This window comes from Tachysurus vachellii, chromosome 9, assembly GCF_030014155.1.
Source record: "Tachysurus vachellii isolate PV-2020 chromosome 9, HZAU_Pvac_v1, whole genome shotgun sequence".
NCBI classification, from domain to species: domain Eukaryota; kingdom Metazoa; phylum Chordata; class Actinopteri; order Siluriformes; family Bagridae; genus Tachysurus; species Tachysurus vachellii.
In genome coordinates, this window is record NC_083468.1 from 18166636 (window position 1) to 18189456 (window position 22821).

General features: G+C 39.0%; 1 protein-coding gene across 1 annotated transcript; it reads right to left on the reverse strand.

Annotated features, from left to right (window-relative positions):
• Window positions 1–71: 71 nt before the first annotated feature.
• eea1 (early endosome antigen 1) lies at window positions 72–22043 on the reverse strand. Its single transcript, XM_060878055.1, has 29 exons — window positions 21881–22043; window positions 18189–18263; window positions 17708–17820; window positions 17155–17221; window positions 16974–17039; window positions 16783–16822; window positions 16543–16647; window positions 16311–16432; window positions 15947–16102; window positions 14767–14883; window positions 12794–13132; window positions 12555–12704; window positions 12084–12203; window positions 11626–11829; window positions 11311–11511; window positions 11083–11196; window positions 10775–10930; window positions 10431–10570; window positions 9277–9607; window positions 7669–7770; window positions 7395–7589; window positions 6995–7177; window positions 6343–6528; window positions 6090–6221; window positions 5452–5637; window positions 4981–5219; window positions 4745–4865; window positions 3792–3890; window positions 72–2962 (listed from the first exon to the last, which is right to left on the reverse strand). The coding sequence occupies exons 1-29, from the start codon at window positions 21902–21904 to the stop codon at window positions 2840–2842; spliced, it is 4206 nt and encodes a 1401-aa protein (XP_060734038.1). The 5' UTR covers window positions 21905–22043; the 3' UTR covers window positions 72–2839.
• Between the last annotated feature and the right edge of the window lie 778 nt (window positions 22044–22821).

A 22821-nucleotide genomic window follows, 5' to 3' on the forward strand; every position in this document is an offset into this window, starting at 1 on the left:
TGAAGTGTTGAGATGCAATTTGCTGTGATATATTGTTCAGCTTTAACAGACATATACACGTAAGGCACAAATGAAAATAGACACCTAGTTTATTTACTCAAACATATCAATGAAAAATTAGAAAACAAACATCTTGACATAAATTATATCCATAAACCAATTTGACACGTTAATATCCACCGGTGTCGTCATAGCGACGGTCATGTACGAGTGTAAAGCCTTTCAGCTCGGCACTTGTGACCGAGCTGATGACAAAGCAAGACTTAAGGCACGAACACATGAACGCAACAGAAACAGCCTGTTGTTCAGATGAGAAACGTGACTGCCGGTTCACAGCTCATGCACAACAAGCAACATAACTGACTGTACTGCAGTGTAGTGTTACTCCTAAAATGGTTAACATTCAGATCTCTTGGCAACTTCCTTGACTTATTTATAGTAACCAACACGGTGCATTGAAACTGTGGAGGGTTGATTTTTATATTTAAACAAATATTCAGAGAGCGAAACATACAGTCCCGAGGTAGGTGCCATAAATACAGAAAGAAAGCATGTCTTGAATTTACACTGATGATGATACGAGTTTGGTGCATCAGTGTGTGTATGTGTCTTAGAATTAAACACTGCTGCGTGTATGACTGTAAATGTGCATTTCTAACAGTACAACCTCAATGCTGAAGCGAACGTGTAGAGGAAAGGTACGATATAATACAGACGTTTCACAGGTAACAGTGCTGACGTTTACTGTACATCAGGTACAACCTGTACAATTTCTTTTGCGTGTTTGCACAAGCACCTATGCCAAAGATCCAGCTGTTTTCGCATAATCCTTCCTCTAACAGAAAGCATACTGATTGCATCTGTTTTAAGTTGATTTTCTTTTTCTCATGTGTCATGCGTGACACTTTTCACACCCGTCGAGGAGAAAGAAAGAGATGTTCTAGATAAGGTGCAGGAAGAGAGATGGCAGAATGCTGAGGCCTGAATGATAATGCTGCACTAACACTGACGATACATTTTCAGAAGTGTTCTAGCAGCCCATGTTTTATACAATCGATATAGCATCTATAGATAAATCTCTTACATACACAGATTCACACACACGCACACAATTATAGCCACATAATCACAATTATTGCTTAGTAGCAGCTCACACACATTTGCAATTAACTCATGTCAATAAAATCTAATTGAACAGAATCAGCAAATTTGCAAAATACTGCTCAAATGCACCAGTTTGGAAATGCTGATGTATTAAAAACAAAATGTAAAAAGTTTTTTTTTTCTCAAACAAATGGAAACAAGCAGCATAGCGAGCAGGTATGATACATAGACACCGTTTAATAAAACGTGCCTGAATTAATGATAACCTAGTTGGAAAAGGTTTAATCAAGTCAAAATGAAAACCGATAGTGTTTTCCAATGGGACAGCGTGGCACAACATACTAATCAAAATCTGTGATTTCCATTGCCGTGTGAACTCTGCTGTAACTATTTACATTGCATTGCATAAATATTAACACCCCTGTACTCTAAAAATGATCCACAATTTGTAGTGTTACTTGGAGACGTGGACCAGAAACACAATTACCTGGGATTATAGGTCATCAATCACACACAATATAGCTCATAATAATGAAATAGGTGGGCAAAATGTACTGATGGACTGATGACCCAATTAAATATCAGTGGCTATTGACTCTATTGGCTATTATTCCAGGTGGTAACACTACAAAACATGGAAAAGGTTCAAGTTATACTTAAGCAAGAATACTTGTGCAACACACTGTACCAGTACTGGACTTGGTTACCCTTCGTGCCAGGGTACTAAACAGTGATTTATGGGTAAAGCTAAAAATCAGGCAGACCACTGATGTGAAATCAAATGTAGCTGTTAGAGAAAGGTCACGTGTCGTCATTTGAGTCAATAAAATATAGCTGGCTATAATGGGTTTTTCTACCTGGCTGTATAGTACAGCAATCTTCTGTTATTGTCTGCTTCTTCTTACTGTCTCTGTCTCTTCACATTAAAGCAAATCAAATAAATGTTAATGTCAAATTTAAATGTTAAACCAGACCCTGAAGCTTTTGCATTCGTGCTGCTGTTATTAGTGTTTATCATTAACATTAGCATGGCAGGGGAAACGATTACCAGCTCACAGCACATGGTTAACTCCTTCTACTAGCACAGGTACCATAAGGCAATGGAAAATAGTAATTAACTCAGTTGTAGAGAATTGCAGATTCAGACTAATCACTGAATAATGCTGTACCTCGCTGTCAGCTGGAAAAGTGGTGTTAGATTTTTAATGGGATTTTTCTTGCTTGACAGCACTAACCTGATCTGTTCATGGAGCCTGTACATACCTCTCTCAGTCTGGAGGCCACGCTGGCAGATTCACTACTGCTTTGTTCAGAAGAAACAAAGCTTAAGGTACAAATCTTCCAGCCTGGTACCCAAAGCACAGAGCATGTCATAAATCTCATCCGAAACACATTCAATTAGAAATGAAGACTTTAAAATGCTGCACCACTTTCCCTTTTTAGATTCTTTGGAACCCCAAATGGGACTAGAGGTGACCAAGGCACTGCTCGGGTGACGACTGCTGTGATTCTAACAGTCAGTCTCTCTCTCATTCTCTCTCTCTCTCTCTCTCACTCTCACTCTCTCTGAGGCCACCTCATGCCCAGTGAGCAGATCAACGCAGGCCAGTCCTCATTTTTTCCTGTAGCTCTGCCACCCTGTCGCTCCTGCTCCCAGGGTCTGGGAAAGCTGCTGTCCTGTGCAGGAAGAGTCTATGGCGAGTGTGTGGCAGAGCAGCAGGTTGGGTGAGGTCTATTAGCCCTGCAGCTCCTCAAAGCAGGCCTCACATACCCGCACTGGCTTCTTAGAGGACGGTGTCAGGGCGCTCTTGGCTGAGCACTCGGCACAAAAGATGTTCCCGCAGTGACGACAGTGGTGCTGAAGGAGACACAATGAATCAGTCAGTTATAACATACCAGAGAAACACTGTACCATTTTAAATGGTAAATCCCAAAGCATTTAGACAGTTCTATATACTGGAAGACTGCTAGTTGGTTTGGACTGTGAGGCATAGTGCAAACAATCACCTAAAATACACTCGCACTCAGTGGATTTTTCTCATTATTGCCAGTCATGGCAGAATGATGAAGAACTATTTCATGCTGTAACGTGAACATGGCTGCCTCCATGAATTCTGCCCATACAACTCTATGACATTCTGATGACATGTGTAGCGTTAATAACAAACATTTCAAAAGACAATCTGTTCTTCATTTTTTTTGTTCTGCTATGTGGTTTCATCGTGAGCTTTCTGGCTGTATTTCTGACTAATCTGGTTTAACAAACTTTGGCGATCTTTTTGTTTGTTTCAAATGAACTACAAACATTTTGGCTGGGAACTCAACCGCTAAATGTTATCCTTAAAAGTTCAAAACATCCAACACTACTGATTTAAATCGAGACATACAAGTAAACAAATACTTGTTTTCAATCTCACTGATTCGATCAAACAACAGTGCTTTCACTGGAGATGTGCTGGAGTTGATAAAAGTGCGTCTGGACAATACTATCCGTTCATAGGAGAAAAACATGGTGGACTTTGAATGCAGCCTGTCTGAAAGTGGGTCCCTGTAGCAGACCATTAACATAGTATTGATTTAGAGCTTTGATCTTTTGATCAAACGGCACCATCAAACATGCCTGAGAATCTGTGGGCGTGAGGGGAGGGGGCAAGAGAGAGAAAAAGAAACTTAAAGGGAATAATAACCTTCCGGATGGTAACGGAGAAACCTTTCCCACAGGACATGCAGTTCTGTACCTCATGATCCTCTGCCCACTTCCGTGTGAGGGACTGGGTCTGCTTTATCTGCATCAACAGAGAGCATGCAGCATGATGACGTACATTCAGATGTGTATATTCCAGTGCTAGAAAACTATCTGGCTTTGTGTACACACACACACACACACACACACACACACACACACACACACACACACACACACACACACACACACACACACACACACACACACACACACACACACACACACAGACACACACCTGTAGACTAATCCTAATCCTTTTTTTAAATTCATTTTTAAACTGTTAATAAGTTATAAGGTATAAAGTGATGTGTCTATAAATCAAACTGTATCATATTTAATAGCTGAATCAGTGCTGGATAATTATCGAATCATTGTCTTATGAATTCAGTTTGTATTGTATTGTTCATAAGGCTGAGGTTTAAACCATACGAATAGTCATAATAAAGCAACTGATGACAGGATGGTGCATGAACATGTTATGTTTTTATGAAATTTTAAAGATTGTTACACAACGTTGAAATTTTTTGAAAGAAGAACCTTTTTTTTTTTTAACAGGTTACATTTCTTTTTATAATTGAATCAATCGAATTAATTACAGCAATTCAAATGCAGCATAAAATAAAAACATTAAACGTGCACATCAGGACAGAAAAGGTAAAAGGTGTGGGTGGTTTTTACGTTCATGTGAATGTGGGTAGGTGATTGGAATGAATGTCACATCAGTGAAATGCCACATCATTAACATAGGCACGTACTGGATGCAGTAAGTATAAAGGGTTTCTGAGGTAGCAGACAGGAGCGGAAAATAATAATAGAAAAAAAAATAAATAAAAAATGGACACATCAAAACCTCACATATTGGTGTGTATCGGTTCGTGAGTGTGTTTGTAGGACCTGTAAGGACTGATTTTCTCTGCCCAGCTCCTGCATAGCTGCCGTGGTGTCATCTAGTTTTCTCCTCATCTCCACCACTTTGGCTTGAAACTTCTCTAACTCACCTTCATCCTTCACACACCTAGAGTGCAGCAGCATGAAAGAGTGTGAGAGAGAGAGAGTGTGTGTGTGTGACTGTGTAAGAGCATTTAAAGCAGAACACTAAAAAAAGAAAAAAGAGAGTGGCAGGTCCTAACCTCTCGAGCAGGGCACGTCTCTCGTCTTGGTTATTCTGCACAGTGGCCTCAAGCACAGCGATCTCGCCGCGCAATTCGTCTGTCTGTTTCTCTAACTCGATCACACGCCGCTGACTGCTCTGCCACTCTCGCTTCAGAGTGGCAACGTTTTCATTAAGTGCAGAAACCTGCATTGTGAGCTTTGTCTCAGACTCCTCCTTCCGCTTCTCTATCTCCTCTTTAGCCTTCGCTTCTAATACCTGGAGAAAAGGAGAAAAAGACAGAGTTTATGAATGTAATACAGTAAAATACAACGATGCATAAAGAACAATATTTTCATCATGCAAAAAATCTTTTATGTCGTCATTTATGCAATTATATCAAACATTCTTAATAATGGTACATTAGCAAGACTGCTGAGATCCAAGATACAACAAATTATATAACACACATTATATAAGCACCAAGTCTACCCAAAACAAAACTGTGTACTTTTTGTTTATGTAGTTTGTCTGTCTCTGCTTTGTGTTGCTGTTGTAATTGTGTGATGGACTCGCGGGTGTTCTGATGCTCTTTCTTTTCCTGCTCCAGTGCTGCCTGGATCCCTTCCACTCTGCCCTGTAGATCTACTTTCTGCTGAAGCAAGAGCTGTTTCGCTGCCTGCAGGTCCTTTAGCTCCTACACACACACACACACACACACAGTCACACACACAGACACACACACAGACACACACACACAGACACACACACACAGACACACACACACACACAGACACACACACACAGACACACACACAGACACGGTAAACTAGCCTGCTTCAGATAATCAGTAAAATTCCAGCAGATTAAATTGTGATTATCACAGCATCACTTCTAACAGTAATCTGCAAAGAAATAATGGTGGCTTGGAACCAGAGAGAGAAATCTTTTGTTACACATATCAAATTAAGATCTCAATGACATCCAATGTCTTGAGATCTAAGGCCAGAACAGTCATGAAAGATTCAAATTAATGATCACAATCTATGATGTAACACTGGTTATTTAATTAACATCTTGCATTATTACATGTATAATAAAGTGGTATGATAGGTGGAGGGATAGAGGTTGGTTTAATCAGCAGCTAACCTTCTCACTCTTGCCTGCCAGAGCTTTGAGTTCAGCACTTAGCCTGCTCCGCTCTTTCTCTAGCCCACTCTGAGCCTCTCTCAGCTCCTCCACCTGAGCTCGTTCCTTCTTTAGCTCTTCCTGCATCAGCTCCTGCGAACGCACACACAGAATGATGTAGTTGAGCGGTTTACAGAGCAGAGTACAAATGTTACTGCACACACTGCTCCGGTTTGCAGAAGAATCAGTGATATATAGGACCTGCTGTCAGTACCTGCTGCTTCTGCAGTTCTCGTAGAGCCTCCTCCTGCTGTTTGAGCTTCTCATCTCTCTTCTTTAAATCTTTCTCCAGTGCTGCTTGTCCTGACTTCAGCTCCTGGATTTGGGCCTCACGACTGTTCAGCTGGTTGGTGCTGGCCACCAGTTCTTCCTGAGTCAGTGTCAGCTTCTCCTCACGCACCTATGCATCACAAGCTATACCATTACTGAACTATATGGTGCGTTTCCCACTGAACAACAAACTCAAACTGTACTTTTTCCAACAGGCCAGTGGCCCAGTAGCAAAGGTTCACATTCTGTTTTTTGACCAACTGGTTATGGTTATGATCTGGTTATGATCACTATTCTTTGTTAATTATCTATGCATACGGCATAGAACAGTGTCAAACTGAATAACAGATCATACTGTTTGAATGTTCATTGAGTTGATAACAGCTATACCCTATATTCACGTTGCCATATTTCAATCAATAATTGTTTAAATTTAAAAAAACTAGAACACCCAAAGTCTGTTGTCCCATTTCCTGTTTTGTATAGATATCAATTTTAATAATACAGTGCTGTTGTGTTAATAACATGTGTGTGCTGTAGTGTGAATCGTCATAGTTCAAAATTGTCATTTAATTGTGAAAGCCATGCACACAAACCTTGAGGTCCTGGCGCAGGGCAGAGACTTCAGATTCCCTGCCATAATAGTCAGACTGTAGTTTGTCCAAGCTGTCCTTGGAGCTGTCACAGGTTTTCTGCAGCTCAGCACTGCGGCTTTTCTCTGAGCCCAGCTCTTCAGACAGCACAGTCATCTGTTCCTTCAGCTTAGTCAACTCCTCCACCTACATCACACACAAATGCACCTTTGATTTACAGACCAAAATATATGTAAAGAAAAACAAGCTTTGCTACTCTAAGGCAAGAATTATTCAAAGGTTTAACACTTATCAAGTTCAAGTTAGTAGTCTGACACCACTGCTTGAAAAAAGCTCCAGATGACAAATAACAAATTATACAGTACCACATCATCAAATGTATATGGATTCTAACAGCACCTACCTTCTTTGTTTGAGACGTCTGCATATCTGCCACTTGGCTCTGCAGTTTTTTTACTTCCTCACTAAAGGACGCTTGGGTTGTTTTTAGCTGTGTCTGGACCTGCTGGATGTCCTTCTCCCTCTCCTTTAGCGTGTCCTGAGACTGCTTCAGCTGGTCACTCAGCTCTTTCACTTTTGTTCGAAGTCCCTTCTCCACCTAATCCAATTCCAATAAAAATTAATGAAACGTTTCACTGTAGTTATTAATATAAAATGTCTGTTTTTTGTTTTCTCACCTCTGCCATTTTTGCCAACTGAGCTTTAGCTGTGCTCAATTCTTTAGCTGTTGCTTCTGCGCTCTTCTGAAGCTCCTGCTGGACTTTCCGATGAGTTTTCTCCTGTTGGAGAGAAATGCTTCTCTCAAAAAATGACTATACAAAAAGACTATAGTTCCAGATCGCTTGCTTTTCTCTCTGTTTACACTGCAGCCATTTACATTTCTAACAACAATATCCTGTCTATATTTACTCGTGTGTTACTACATTCTGAATAATCCACATAAAAATGTACTCCATCTAAACATATATGCATACAATACTACTGTACAACTTGCACAGTAGCTTGAGTAGACACTTCACTCAACATCAAAAGATATACACACAAGGGACCTCCTATATTATTATGATGCGTCTCATAGAGTACATCATAAAGTCACGTGAAACGCCTTCATACACACAAGTGTCAGTAACTGTGTGCATCCTTCCAAATGGTATCTACAAATGAACTTCCACATTTTGGAACTGGGAAAAAAATATTTTTTCTGCGTCTGAGATCTTGACTTTGTTAGATTTTCCTTGAATTTGGCTGCAGGGTGGTTGAATGGCTTGCCAACGTACTAGAATGCTTTTAATATGTAAAAGAAAAGTAAGCTGGACCAGGTTCAGGGGAAAAGTGTTTATTGAAGATACTTGTGTAGCATAGATGTCTTCTGGAACTTAACCCAAAGGTACTGTCTGTGTGACCAGACTATATACCCAGTAACAAATGGCCTTCAAACAATAGGACCTCCTACTGGAGAGCTTACAATGGACAGGACACAAGGGCATTCCTGTGTATTGATCAGTTGATTGCTTTACAGAGAGGCCATTATGTTAACTATGGGTGTGGTACAGGCACCATGTAATCACGTAATCAGCCACTTGGTTCCTGTTAAAGCTGATTACGTATGAATGTCAGGCGATGATTATGCATGAAAGAACTAGACGCAAAATCTTTCAATTTCATTTTTAATTTAATGATTTTGTTCAAAATTAGCAACTGTTCACTGTAAATCAGCTGCATATGAACTGAATAGAAACCCTAAGATTTTTTTAAAATAAATTTTCAGATAATTAATTATAAAAAAGGAATGCAGTCAAGTTATTGATGTGAGGAAAACAAGAAATTGTGTAATTCCTGTTTCTCACATACGTGTTCTGCATGTCTGTAGCAGTGATGGAGAGTTAGGGCAAGAGAAATTATATCCAACAATGTGGGTATATTCCTCCTCAATGATGGATGGGGAAAAGGCCATTTTCAAGTTCTTTTCAATGTTAAAAGTGCTTGAACTTACGCAGTAGTGCTTGTGTTCTTTGTTTGTCTCCTCGGTTTCAGTCACAAGTATGACTCAAAACTTATGGTCAAAATTAATTGGCTGTAGTAAACTGCTCAGAAATAAGGAAATTGGTGAACTCTCTCTCAATGACATGACATTCAAAAACTTCCAGAGTCACAATTCCACACAATCATATGATTGTATTTATGTTTATTTTTGTTTCATGCTTTATTTTCTATGTAGAAACTGCTTGTTTTGAAATGTGTGCATCATGGATAAAATGGGCCTGTTAAGTCCTTTTTAAACCCACCTTCTCTTCTAGGGCTGCTGTACTGGTCTTTTTATCTTTCTCCATCAGGGTCTGACTCTCCTTCAGTGCTGTGGAAGCCTGGCTTAGAGCTTCTTTGACCTTCTGCAGCTCTTCAGCCTGTGCCTCTCTCTGCTGCTGGGTTTTCTGATGTTCTGTGCTCATCCCCTGGAGCTTCTTCTCCAGTTCTGTCTTTTGCCTGCGTCCTTCCTCAGTGAGTTGCTCCAATCTCTTCTTAATGTCGCTCTGCTCCTGTTCCAACTTCTCCACATGCTTCTGAGCATCTCCCAATGCTGAGATCTTCTTCTTCAGCTCATCCTGCAGAGCTGTAGCACTGGGAGAAGCATAAACACTCAATTAAAGCTCAAACTTTCAAGCAAAAATGCCAGAGAAATCTGACTTTTCTGGAAATAAGAATTTATCATTAGAAAAGAAAATGACTGATTAAAATAGTTCCTGCCAAATTTCTTCAACATAATGAGCAACTAACCATTGTGATCTAAATTGAAAATGCTTTCGATTTTAACCAACTAATGATAAAAATGACCTGGTCAAAGCACTAAAAACCTAATAACCTGTTCAGGTGGTACTCCATATGATCAGTTTGTGCAGATTTTTGACTGCAAACACAATGCTTGTGATGCTGCTGTGGTCATTCAGTTTTCAAGAAATGAAACTTCACACTTTTCACACTTAACCTTAAAACTACTCACAACCCTAATAATTAAAGTTCACACCAGTCTAGACCATTTCTAGTGCATTTTTGTAGACTGAGAAATTAAATATATCAAATGTAAATAATAAATTATATTCATCTAAATAATACGGTGTCTCGTTGGCTCCATACTGTAGGTGCCACAGTGACACTACAAAAAAAAAGCTAATCATTTCTAATTCATTTCTAATCATATCCAAAGTTTTTTTTCCCTCCACACTGCTGAGTGATTGTAGCATGAATTAAAAATGTAAAACAAAAATCAATAAATTATATATATATAATATATATCAGAAACCGATTGCGTACATGCATTTATAAAGTCAAATATCATTTTCTTCACCTAAGAAACCTCTTTGCCATTTTAATTAGTCAATATAACATTAAGTCACACTTATTTCACAAGACCAAATTTAAATTTGTCTCAAAGTTGAAGGCTTACCCTTCTTTTTCAGTGTCCAGTTGGTGAATGAGTTCCTTATTCTTCTTCTCCAGCTCGCTAATTTGCTGCTGCTGTGTTTGCTGTGCCTTCTGTGCTTGTTCCCTTCCTAAGCGCAGCTCTGCTAACTCAGCTTCTGCTTTCTGCTCCACAAATACATGGTTTATGAGTACATGAAAATGCTATAGAGAATTTATGCCAAAAATGTGGAAATAAAACTATGGCTTGAGCCATTACGGAACAGATAGTAGTAGGGGAATTCTCAGTTGCAGCAAATAAAATAAAACCTGCTAGATGCAGTTACTCAAGGGTGTCTACTGTAATTACATTGTGTGTGTACTGCTGACCTTAGCCTGGCTCTCCATGGTGTCAGTCTTCTGCTCTGCAGCCAGAAGCTTCTCTCTGATCTCCTTCAGACTGGCCTCCAGCTGTAAGCACTGTTCCTGCTTCTTCTGCAGCCGACGGCCCTGTTCCTCTACCTGAGCCAGAGCCTTGCTCACCTCCTACATACATGTACACAAGCAGGCAGCATTAATACCGCCTGTTATTTTAAACAAAATCAAAGAAGATTTACAGCCATCAATAATACTAAACGGTCATAAATGATACTGATGGAGTTTGTATAGGCAGGACTGGTGGAATATTGGTTATTTACCTGTTGCTTGTCTTGTAATGCATGCTGGGCTGTTTCTAGATGGCTTTCTAGATCTGCTCTCTGGGCAGTTTTTGCTGCTTCAGCTGACAGCAGCATCTCTGTCTTAGCCTTTATCTGGTAATTGAACACCCATCTTTATTCCACTCTATTATTTTTAAGATACTGTTGTAAAAGAAAATGTATCAGTTCTTCATCACAATTTTTTTATACATTAACATAAACACACACCTGGGTGTCAAGTTGGGCAATTCTCTCCTTGCTCTGAGAGAGCTGGGCACTGAAATCGGTTACATTATTTTCCAAGGACTGGCAGCGGTCCTGTGCTGAGCGCAGCTGGCTCTTCTGCTCTTGTAACTGCTCATGGAGGTTCTCTTGGGCTTGTTTATGACTCTCTGACTGGTTCTTCAGTTTTTCAGTCAGCTGATTTATCTATAGGAGAACAGATAGATACAGTAGCCTAAAAAGATACAGGGTACTCTGTAGTGTGTGAAGCTTTTTTTTTGGAAGCCATGTTCTATGTATGTGTGAGTGTGTCTCTTGTACCTGCTCCTGTAGTGTGTGGTTCTTTTCCTGAAGTTGGTTGAGTAAAGCAGCTTCCCCCTCTCCTGCCTGGATCTTGGCACATAGGTCTTCTCTTTCAGCTTCCAGCTGGCTCAGGCTGGATTTGCTTTTCTGTAGCAGGGCCTCCAGATTCTGAATCTTCTGATCTTTATCACCAATCTGACGCAGCACCTGCTCCAAGTCATTCTACAAGAAAAATGATGACGGAAATCAGCTCAATCAATAAAATCTATGTTAACAATACAATATATACAATAAATACAATAACAATATATACATTTTCTGCATTACTGAGCAAGCTACCCCTGTTTATGTCCAGGACAATATACATCTCTTCATCTCAAGCTCAGTCCTGAGGACCCTATTGCATACCGCATGCTTCAAATATTGCCGTTTAAACACCTTTAATGCTTGCACAGACATGGAAGAATAAAAGTTACCTGTGCTTCACGTAATTTGCCGTTGGTGCTCTGCTGGAGAGACTGCAACTCTTGATGTTGTTGTTTGGATTTGTCCAACTGATGCTGTAGGTCAGTGGACTTGGTGTTGCTCTCTTTTAGCTGGAACACAGCACAGATCAATTAAAATGGTTTACCATCCACTCAAAAAAAATTGTTACACTCACTCGCATGATCCTTATTGTAGAAAAATACTATTTCAATTTTCAGTATGATACTTACATCCAAGATCTGAGTATTGTTTAAGACCTAATATTTATCTAATACTAACCTCTTCTTACTAAGTGGCCCAAGTCTCCAGAAGCTCAATATTTCAAGTTATGCAAAAACATCAGAAATCTAAATTATATAAGTTGTTCACAGCAGGCAGGCATGTGCTGTGCCAGTCAACATCAGTATGTCAGTGGCTTAAACAGCCACTTCCTCCTATTTAGTGTCCTTCTAGTAGCTTACCTGTTCTTCTAATCGGGAAAGTTTGAGCTGGTGGTCAGCCACCTGTTGCTCACGGTCTTTGAGTTTCTCCCCTGCAAGCTGTCTCTGCTCCTTTAGCCGGCCCTGCACCTCACCCAGCAGCCGTTCTGTCTCCAGCAGCTTCCCATGCAACTACATACCCAAGTACAGAGTGGTTCACACCAATGTAAACTATAATCTCTTTCCAAATCGGAATCGTGTGCGTTGTGTGCGTGTCTGACCTGGCTAATCTCGCTCTGCTGCTGCAGGCCCTGGCTCTCACGATCCTCCTTCTGCTGCTGGAGTTGCTTGCGCTCAGCTTTCAGATCTTGGTAGCTCTTCTCAAGCTCAGCCAGCTCCTTTCTGAGGCGTCCCACCTCTTCCCTGTTCTCATTTAACTCGGTCTGGGCTCGATTGAGGGAGGCTTCTGCGGTTGCTGCACGAGCTTGACTCTCCTGCAACTCCAACTCCCTTTGGTGCAAGCTGGCCTGTAGATTCTTCTTGGAAACTTGCTCATGTCCCAGACTTTCATCCAGCTCTTGGTTCTCCTTTTCCCGTTGCGTCAGCTTTCCTGAAAGCATCTAAGAAAAGCACAGCATTACCTAAACTAGCAGACTAGAATAGCTAATTATCACTGTATCAGTAATGAATAACCTGTTTCTACCCATCTGTATATGTATCAGAATCAGAATCAGAATCAGAATCAAGTTTATCGTCATGTGTTTTAGGGTCTACATGCACAGGAATTTGTGTGTTGGTTGGTGCATAGTAATTATAGAGAAGCATAAATATAAGAAACAAAGGTTATAAAAACACACACACACAAACACACACACAGAGAAATGAATAGTAGACAAATTTGAATAGGTGAAGAAAAGACAAAATTAAAAGAGACAAGGGCAAAATTCACTGAGTTCTCTTCAGACACAACCACGGAGACGGTTGGCCTCCCATTCTCAGTACCGGCATGGAGTAACATTTAAAATCAGACAGTTTTACAGCGTCTGCAACAGCCCAAGAAGCACCAGTGGGCAGTGTGCTAAATTCTCTGAGTTAGCTATAAAATCAGCTTTGACAACGGCAGTGCTGCTAACAAGGACAGAGCAAATCTCAAACTGGCATTTATATTCTTCCATGTTTAGCTTATACCAGAGACATTTACAGTTGTTTTTATCAGCATCTATTCTTGTGGTGTATTCTATTCTTTTATCCATACAAATTTTCTTTATATAAATAAAAAATATTTTTAATCATTAAACGTAATCCATTTGAACATGTTTTTTATTTATTTTATTTTTTTTTGTATATGCTTTATCCTAAAGTACTCTGTATATTCTGTTATCAATTAATTAAACAGCTGACTCCTCAGGAAGTTTTAGATCCTGGTGTAGGTTTCAGAGAAAAGATTTACGGTCACTTTTGAAATGATTTAAAAGTAACATTGCCAACACAATCAATTCATGTATAAAAAAACTACAATTATCTGTTCATCAGTTCTAGTCACATCTTTACAATTATGAATTTCACAAGGTTTAGCCAGTTATCTTTTGATGTCTTTATTTATCTGTTCTTTCCTTTGCTCCACATCAGCCTCAGCAGTTCGCTTGCTTACCGAATTGGGCTGTTTAATGGGATGACCTGGCTTCAGATCCCTGAAATCGCAAACTTGTTTCCAGTCACCCACTTCAGAGAAGCGGACTGAATTTTCCCAGAGACTCCATGCTCCAACACCCTGACATTCTAATTTCACCTGACAACAGGCACACAAGCAGCTGAGGGCCATTATATGGGTCTATACATCACCCCAAAGGACAGCGGTGGCATGGCACACATCACCCCCTGCTAGTTTAATTATAGAGGCTTCAAAGCACATCAGCACACACTGACAGATAATAAAAATGGACCATGCTGACAATGTTACGCAGTCATCCTAGGCTGGACGTGCAGGGGTAGCAGTGAACCGAACCTTCCTGTAAAACACTTGTGTGTGTGTGTGTGTGTGTGTGATCTAATGGAAATACGCATCATGACGGTCATCAAGGCTGCAAGATCTCATCACAGCCTTTTTGTAAAGCAAGTGGAATTTGAGGGGCCATAAAGTAGGTTATTAAAGGATGGTGGTAGAATTGCTGTTGGCACACTGTACTGTATTGCTGAAGGCAGCAAAAACTGATAACATGACAAGTCTATTTGTGTACTTCATGCCTGTTTATACCTGGCACTGTTGCTGGAGGTTGTCCAAGTTGCTCTGTAGTTGGTGGATCTGGTGCATGTACACAGCAGCTTCCTGGGGACCCTTCTCCAGTTCTGCCTTCAGGTTGGAGATAGTTTTCTGTGAAAATAAAGATGTTTCAAAGTTTAGCTGTTTTCTTAAGCACACAGTTTTACCTCCAGTTTACGAATCTTCAAGACATGTGCAAAGCATGTAGAGTAGGAATGAGGGGAAAGACAGAGACAGACAAACACAATCTGCATGTAAGTGAGAAACAAAAGACCCAAACGTCTCCTCCATGAACAGCTGCATGCATATATATATATATATATATATATATATATATATATATATATATATATATAGCCTTCTTAAATGCTTAACGTGATACAGAAATTGTCTCATAATCTTTAACACTTCTTAATTAACTCATCTTAATTCATTTGAAAACACAAATAATTTGACGGGACAATCTATCAAGGGTAGGAAAATGATTTTGGCAACTGATCACCCAATATACACAACAATATGACACTGTTTCCTTTCTAAACATATCACACGTTTCATAAAACCCAAATTGTTTTGATTTGAAACTGTATTGTTTTTAATGTAAATAATCATCTGGGATTTTGTTTTGGGAAGCTGCTGTTTGTGGTTATTTTGCAAGCAGGGAAAACTAAAAATACAAGGTTAACGGTGTACAGTCCCATTATTCCTGTCATATTCAATTCTTTCGACAGTTTACACAGTTTACATGACCACAAACTAAATAATATGTAAGCAAATAATTATTAATGTGCATTTAAACACATTTACAGTGTATTTTATTTGTGTCATTGCTCAACGCCAAAAGCTAAAGCCATGAATAACATGCAAAGTCAGCCAATAGAGGGCAGACCATGTATTGTATATGTGTATGGCACAGTATATGTGTGTGTACAAGGAAAACCTGGTTTAAGCTTACTTATGCAAACACTACACTAAACCTTTGTTCAGCAAACAACAAAGACACACAACACTAAATGTATGGCATTGTCAGATAAATCCTCACTAGCAAAAAAAAAAAAAATCCCTGAAGACAAAATTACTGGAATTTCAATCCAAAAAGAATGAAATGAGACGAATATATAGAAATTGAAAGAATTGCAATAAAGTTCTGACCCCTGCGATGTTGTATGTGTACCTCTGAGGTAGTGAAATTCCTCTGCAACTGTTCATACTCGTTTTTGAGGCGTGCAGATTCCTCCTCCCTTTCACGAGTCATGTTGTCCATCAGCGTCTGGACCTGCACCAGCTCCCTCTTTAACACCTCCACGTCTTCCACTCCTGGTCTCTGCAGCTACGTCACAACAGAGGGAGTTATCCATTCATAAGTGTGTCATAAATCACTTATTTTCAGCACACTAGACTAGGTGTGTTTAAGAATATTTTGTGTAAGACTTAAACACTCATATTATGTGATGGGACTTTACATTTGCATTTTTAAAAACAGAAATCAAACTAGTTCATCCAAAAACAGTTATATAGGGATGAGTGAGAGAGGATACCAGTTCTGTCTGTAGTTTGTCTTTTTCCTGTCTCTCACTCTGCAGGTCCTGCTGCAGGCTAGTAACTTTCTGCTCAGCCACCTCTCTCAGGCTCTTCTCCTCATCGTAGCGCGACTTGATATCTGGAATACAACGCATGATGTCTCACACATCAGAATGATAACTCAATACAGCTGCCAGTTTAAACAATAATGTTTTTGAAAAAAGGAGGCAAATTCTCTCGTTCCCTTACCCACAATCTCAGTGGCCAGCTGGGCTGCCTTTTGTTCAAACAGGTCTTTCATCTGTTTGATGTTGAACTTTTCAGTCTCAGCCTCATGGAGTTTCATCTCCAGCTCTGAGATGCAAGACAAGCGAGATGTTTGAACCAGCAATTTCCATTTGAAAGTGTTCAGGGCAATCTATACACGCTGATATATCTGCACTAAACAACTGAGAGAAACGCTAATTTAAGAATGAAGAGTGAGCTTACCTGATTCCCCTAAGCCTGCCTGGCCGTCATTCTGAGGTCCCTGGGATGGACAAAACAATGGCATCATAAATAAATGCAATATTTTCCAAGGTTTTTGTTGTTTACAACCCTTTAAAGTTCTTTAGCTTGAACATGACATTTAAATTAGTAGCATCACAGATGTTATTGGATTAAAATTTTAAAGAAATTACTTGCTTCAGTTGTCCTTGCACTTTGTCTAGTTCTTTTTTCAGTTCTCCTGAAAACCATCGTTCTTCCTGTAACAATTACAAAAAGAAAGTCATGCAAAGAAATCCTGCAATATAAAAATATATAGAAAGTAAGATATACTGTAGTATATAGTAAATTATAGCTGAAGTCACAAGTAAGTACCTTTAGTGACGCTTGTAAATCCTGCACTTCTTGTCGCAAAAGAGACAAGTCCTCCCTAGAGTTAAAACTAATCAGAAAAATATGAATACAAGTCGTATGGGTTGCTACAATCTCAGTGGTGTTCTGTTATCAAAGGCAAGTCTGTAATTACTTATGAATAAATAATCTATAGTGGTGTAACAGTTTTGAAAAGAAACCAGAGCATAATGCATGTGATATGGAGGGGTTTTTTTTCTCCCTAGCAATGATCAGTGCAATAATCTCCTCTACTTCTGATCATGCACAACAATAATCAAACTATGTGGAGAAGTGACCCCTAAACATCCAAAAAAAACCAAAAACCTAAAGTTCCAAGCAGATCTTTTTCCATTTCAAAGTAACTTGATACAAACCAGACCAACGCCCAACACCCAAACATGAACCCAAACCATGAACAACTTATAAAAATATTACATCAAAAAGGTCAAAACTGAGAAATATTTAGGCCTCCATTACTGATGAACAATTCATTTAATTAAACACGAATAATGAGACAGTGAAGCTGAGATCTGACCTCCCGCTGCTGAGATGAGACGGCTGATCCTGAGGCTCGTGGAAAACTTCGTAATGCTTGAAAAGTTCCTCAGCAGAGTTATGAGACTTCATACACTGTGGGCAAATGAAGCCCTGCACACAAATATATATGAAATTAACTTTTTTTTTAATGGAAACTGAACCCTTTTATTACAACATTCTACCTTAGGTTCCCCCAAGCTTGTGATGCAAATTGAATGTAAACTTGCACAAGCTTATATACACATACATGCACCTCATTAACTATCTTTTTATTTAAGGAAATAAAGAAGTACATGTGAGGGAACAACTAATTGCTAAGACATAAAATGAAAAACAGAAGCTTTAAATGATTGATCCATTAATATCGATAAAAGTATATGATCATTATGTCTATAAAAAAAAATGTTAAAAGTATAAATTAAGCAAGGTTAAGCAATGTGAGTGGTGTTTACACTCAACTAAAATTTCACTCAAATTACCTCTGAAGTCTCATTATTTATTTCAGCAGATGGCTGCTCAGAGTCAGGTGTCTGGGATCCTCCCTTTCCAGGAGTCTGTGTGGGTCAAAGACAGGTTCAGAGAAAGAGACGGGGGGTCAGATCAGGTTAGATATCTGTGTATAACATGAATCGTTGTTCTTGTGGTACAGTTGCACTGGGTCAGCTGATGAGCATGGCTTGGCCTGGCGGTTACATTCTACACAATCTCACAATTCCCTGGTCTCAATCCAAATTTCTGCAATACTCTGATTTCCATTTAGAAATAAATCATTGCTGTTTGGTTCCCGACTATCCAGCCTGAACAAGATTCATTAAATCTATGTAAAGGCTTTTTTTTTTTCCCCTCAGGCACTGACTCACTAACAGTGGAAAAGAGGAAAGGGCCACATGTGATAATGATGCCATCTGGGGACACTTAAAGACACAACACCACAGCACAATAGAAATGGTTAAAGATTACCACTAAACTTTGACCTAGAGTGAAAGCAAACAATACTACACTGTGCCACATGAAATATCACTCACCTTTTTAAAAAAAGGAAATTAGGTTACAGGAAGTTGCATTAACATACGAATGCAACTGATAGCCAAGTTTTTTTAAAGAGGAAAAAACCTTTGTGTGTTTTTATATATATATATATATATATATATATATATATATATATCTAAATATATACAGTATATATATATATATATGTATGTATGTATGTATGTATGTATGTATGTATGTACTGTATGTATGTATGTATGTATGTATATATATATATATATATATATATATATATATATATATATATATATATATATATATATATAAACACACAAAGAAAACATATACATATATACAAAGAAAACAATTAGTAAAAAAGATAATACACTTCTCAGCCATATTATTAAATTCCAATCCCTAATACTTTGTACTAGGTCCCCCTTACATATACAGGGCAAAAAATGTGATTCATCAAGACCATGGCCATTTTTGTCCATTGCTGAATGGTCAGGTGTCAGCATGAGCACTCTGAATGATCTGTGAATGTTCAGCCCCTTACACAACACACTATGATTCACTGCCTGTTCCAGCATTAACTTTTTCAGAAATCTGTGCTAGAGTATCTCTTCTGTGAGATCAGACCACACGAGCTAGCCACACACTTCAGTGGGCATTGGGTGCCCATGTCACCAGTTAACTGGTTGTTCTTCATTGGGCCACTTTTGGTCGGTACAAGCCACAGCATGGGGAAACACCCACAACACCTACAGATCCTTTCTTTCTCCACACTTTGACCTTTATACTTATCTCTGTGTTTACTTTGTGAAGACTTCTGATTCTTACTGTTGATGAATGTTTTGTGTCTTGTGGTACGGCCTCCACGTTTCTGCTTTCAAAGTTTTCAAAGAGTGAGGCCTTCACCCCTGCCCTGTGGAGCTTGCTGACAGTCACGGGCTGTTGATTTTGTGTTTTTCTGGACATTTTATTTGTATCGACTACAATTAATGCTTGTGCAATGTCTTTGACCACTTTCCCCTTTTTTCTCAGCTTCAAGCTTCCTAGGTTTGATCCCTAGGTTTTACCTGTGAACATTTGTTTAAGCAACAAATGTTCACAGGTAAAACCTAGGGATCAAACCAAAGCAGAAAATCAGAGGTATTATTAGTTGTTTAAACAAACGGTCTCCTGTTCCAATATTTTTAGACATAAAGAAAAAATTTTTGGTGGGTTCAGACTAAAGATGCAACGTTCTTAGAAGTTAATTCCCAACTACAGAGAACGGTTCAGACTTACAGTACAGAGAGCGGTTCAGACTTACAGTACAGAGAGCGGTTCAGACTTACAGAGAACGGTTCAGACTTACAGTACAGAGAGCGGTTCAGACTTACAGTACAGAGAGCGGTTCAGACCTACAGAGAGCGGTTCAGACCTACAGAGAGCGGTTCAGACCTACAGAGAGCGGTTCAGACTTACAGAGAGCGGTTCAGACCTACAGAGAACGGTTCAGACCTACAGAGAACGGTTCAGACCTACAGAGAACGGTTCAGACCTACAGAGAACGGTTCAGACCTACAGAGAACGGTTCAGACCTACAGAGAACGGTTCAGACCTACAGAGAACGGTTCAGACTTACAGAGAACGGTTCAGACTTACAGAGAACGGTTCAGACCTACAGAGAACGGTTCAGACTTACAGTACAGAGAACGGTTCAGACCTACAGAGAGCGGTTCAGACCTACAGAGAACGGTTCAGACCTACAGAGAACGGTTCAGACCTACAGAGAACGGTTCAGACTTACAGAGAACGGTTCAGACTTACAGAGAACGGTTCAGACTTACAGAGAACGGTTCAGACTTACAGAGAACGGTTCAGACTGCTGACAGGATGATTATTGGTGTTCCCCTGCCCACCCCAGTGTGAAAAAAGGGCTCAGAAAATCACTCTGGATCCCTCACATCTAAGTCATCCTTTTTTTGAACTTTTACCATCTGGCCGGCGCTTTTTCACAGTTTCTTCCCCCAGGCAATCAGCCTCATGAACAGTTAAATGTTCCCCCATCAAGCAATAACAATGTCCAATAACCTTACATTTATTTCTTACTGCCTCCATCCTAGTGCATCCTTGCAAACTGTACAAACAATTTGTTTATTTTCCAATTAACTTATTTTTGTATTTTGTATTTACATATCTGTATTTTTATTTATTTATTTTTATCGTCTGTGTTTTGTTGTTGTCTCTGTGTACCGGAAGCATATGACACACAACTGGATAAAAAATAAAGATCCTTCTGATTCTGAGTCAAAGAAATGAAGGCTGAAATTTTACAACAGGTTTCACAATATTTACTACTCATTTGGTCTGATATGGATGTTTAATCAGCACTCAATCAGCTTTGACACAATTTCACAGCACCAACACAGCACAGACTTACCACATGAGCAAAGAACATAGATGTTTGTTGTAAACATCTAATCAGCTAACACCAAAAGAAGTGTCTCGAGTTAAGAAGTGGTGTCATTTTCAGCCCTTAGCTTTAACCTCATCAATCAATGCTTGTGAATAAACTCAAGTAAATTCATCACGTTCAAGTTCAGAACTCCATCATCGCGTCACGTGATCTAAACAACACGTTTTCCAAAAAAAATAATGAATGAATGAAAGAATGAATACAGAATCTATAAATTTTGTTGTTGTTGTTTTGTTTTTTTTTTGTTTTTTTTTCTGTTTATAGTAAATATTCCAACTGGAAAACAGACACTTTTAACAGAACGTGAATTATCACGTGAGCAATTCACAATCCTGTATAATAACAACAACAACAACAATAATAATAATAATATCATGTCATTTGAGCCACAACAGACTTTTGTACCGTTTTAGCTTGCTAACATTAGCCACTAGGCTAGTCATTAGCTAAGCTAGTCAGCTAGCTTTGCCACATTTAAATGTTATTTAATTATTAGGCTAGAATCCACATTTATGTCATTTAAACCACACATAAAGATAGACTACAACTAATCCTGAATACATGGCTATTAAACAGGCTTGATAATGTCCCAATGTCCAGTGAAGGCCTGCAGGCTGAAGCACCGAGCTAACTAGCTAACCATAGATAACTATGCTAGCTAACTAGCTAACGGAACCACTGAGGGAACAGTTGAGATTTGACCGTTTGTCTTACCATTTGTAAAATTCGTCTGAGCATTGTTGTTCTTTTCCTCCTTTAGCCAAGTAAAACCAGATGTGGAGACCTGTCGCAGATGTAAGCTGTGTGTATGTCTGTGTGTTTGATGTTGACACCTGCACAGAGAGCAGCGTCCAAACAGCACATCACACAAGGCAGGATTATCAGGGTTGCCAGTTTGTACATAACAACCCGTTATTCTATTCTGTAGAAATAACTCCATGTAGAAGGTTTACAGGGTCACCTGATGATATTAAAAATATATAAACGTACACAACAGAAACTTGAATGATCGAGCATATTCTGGTGTGTGTGTGTGTGTGTGTGTGTGTGTGTGTGTGTGTGTGTGTGTGTGTGTGTGTCAAATCAAATCAAATCAAATTTTATTTGTCACATACACATACATACAGGGTACGACATGCAGTGAAATGCTTTTTGCATCTGTCCCGTATTTAAGCATAAAAGGAATGCAATTAGGGATAAAAATAAAACCAAAACCAAAAGGAGATAGATCAATAAAAGTATAAACTATATAAAAACATATAAATAATAATAATAATATAAAATATGAAATTATATGTGAAAAAATAATATATATACATATACATAAATATACATAAAGTATGGTTATGAGTATGGTTTTTAATGATTGTCCTTAAAGTGTCTAGAGTTAAAGTGACAATCCAGAGTTAAAGAGTCATAGTGCAAAAAAGGTGTCCAGAAAACCAATGAAGATGGAAGGTCCAGTACTAGATCCCGGGTGTTTCCTGGTTTAAACTCTGTGTGCGTGTGTGTGTGTGTGTGTGTGTGTGTGTGTGTGTGTGTGTGTGTGTTCTACAAGCAAGTGGTATTTTCAAAACAACTAAAAAATCATTGTGGGAATTAATGTTCAAATGTTACAACACACAACAAAATAAAAAAGCACTAAAATTTAAAAT

What these genes read in the sequence shown, in the direction of transcription:
- eea1 (XM_060878055.1), bottom strand. Translation starts at nt 21,904, where the DNA reads ATGCTCAGACGAATTTTACAAATG. An exon ending in TGCAAGGACAACTGAAGCAA is followed by an intron (nt 16,823 to 16,973) that starts GTAATTTCTTTA and finishes TGTCCATCCCAG; the next exon opens with GGACCTCAGAATGACGGCCA. An exon ending in GAGAACTGCAGAAGCAGCAG is followed by an intron (nt 6,222 to 6,342) that starts GTACTGACAGCA and finishes GTGCGTTCGCAG; the next exon opens with GAGCTGATGCAGGAAGAGCT.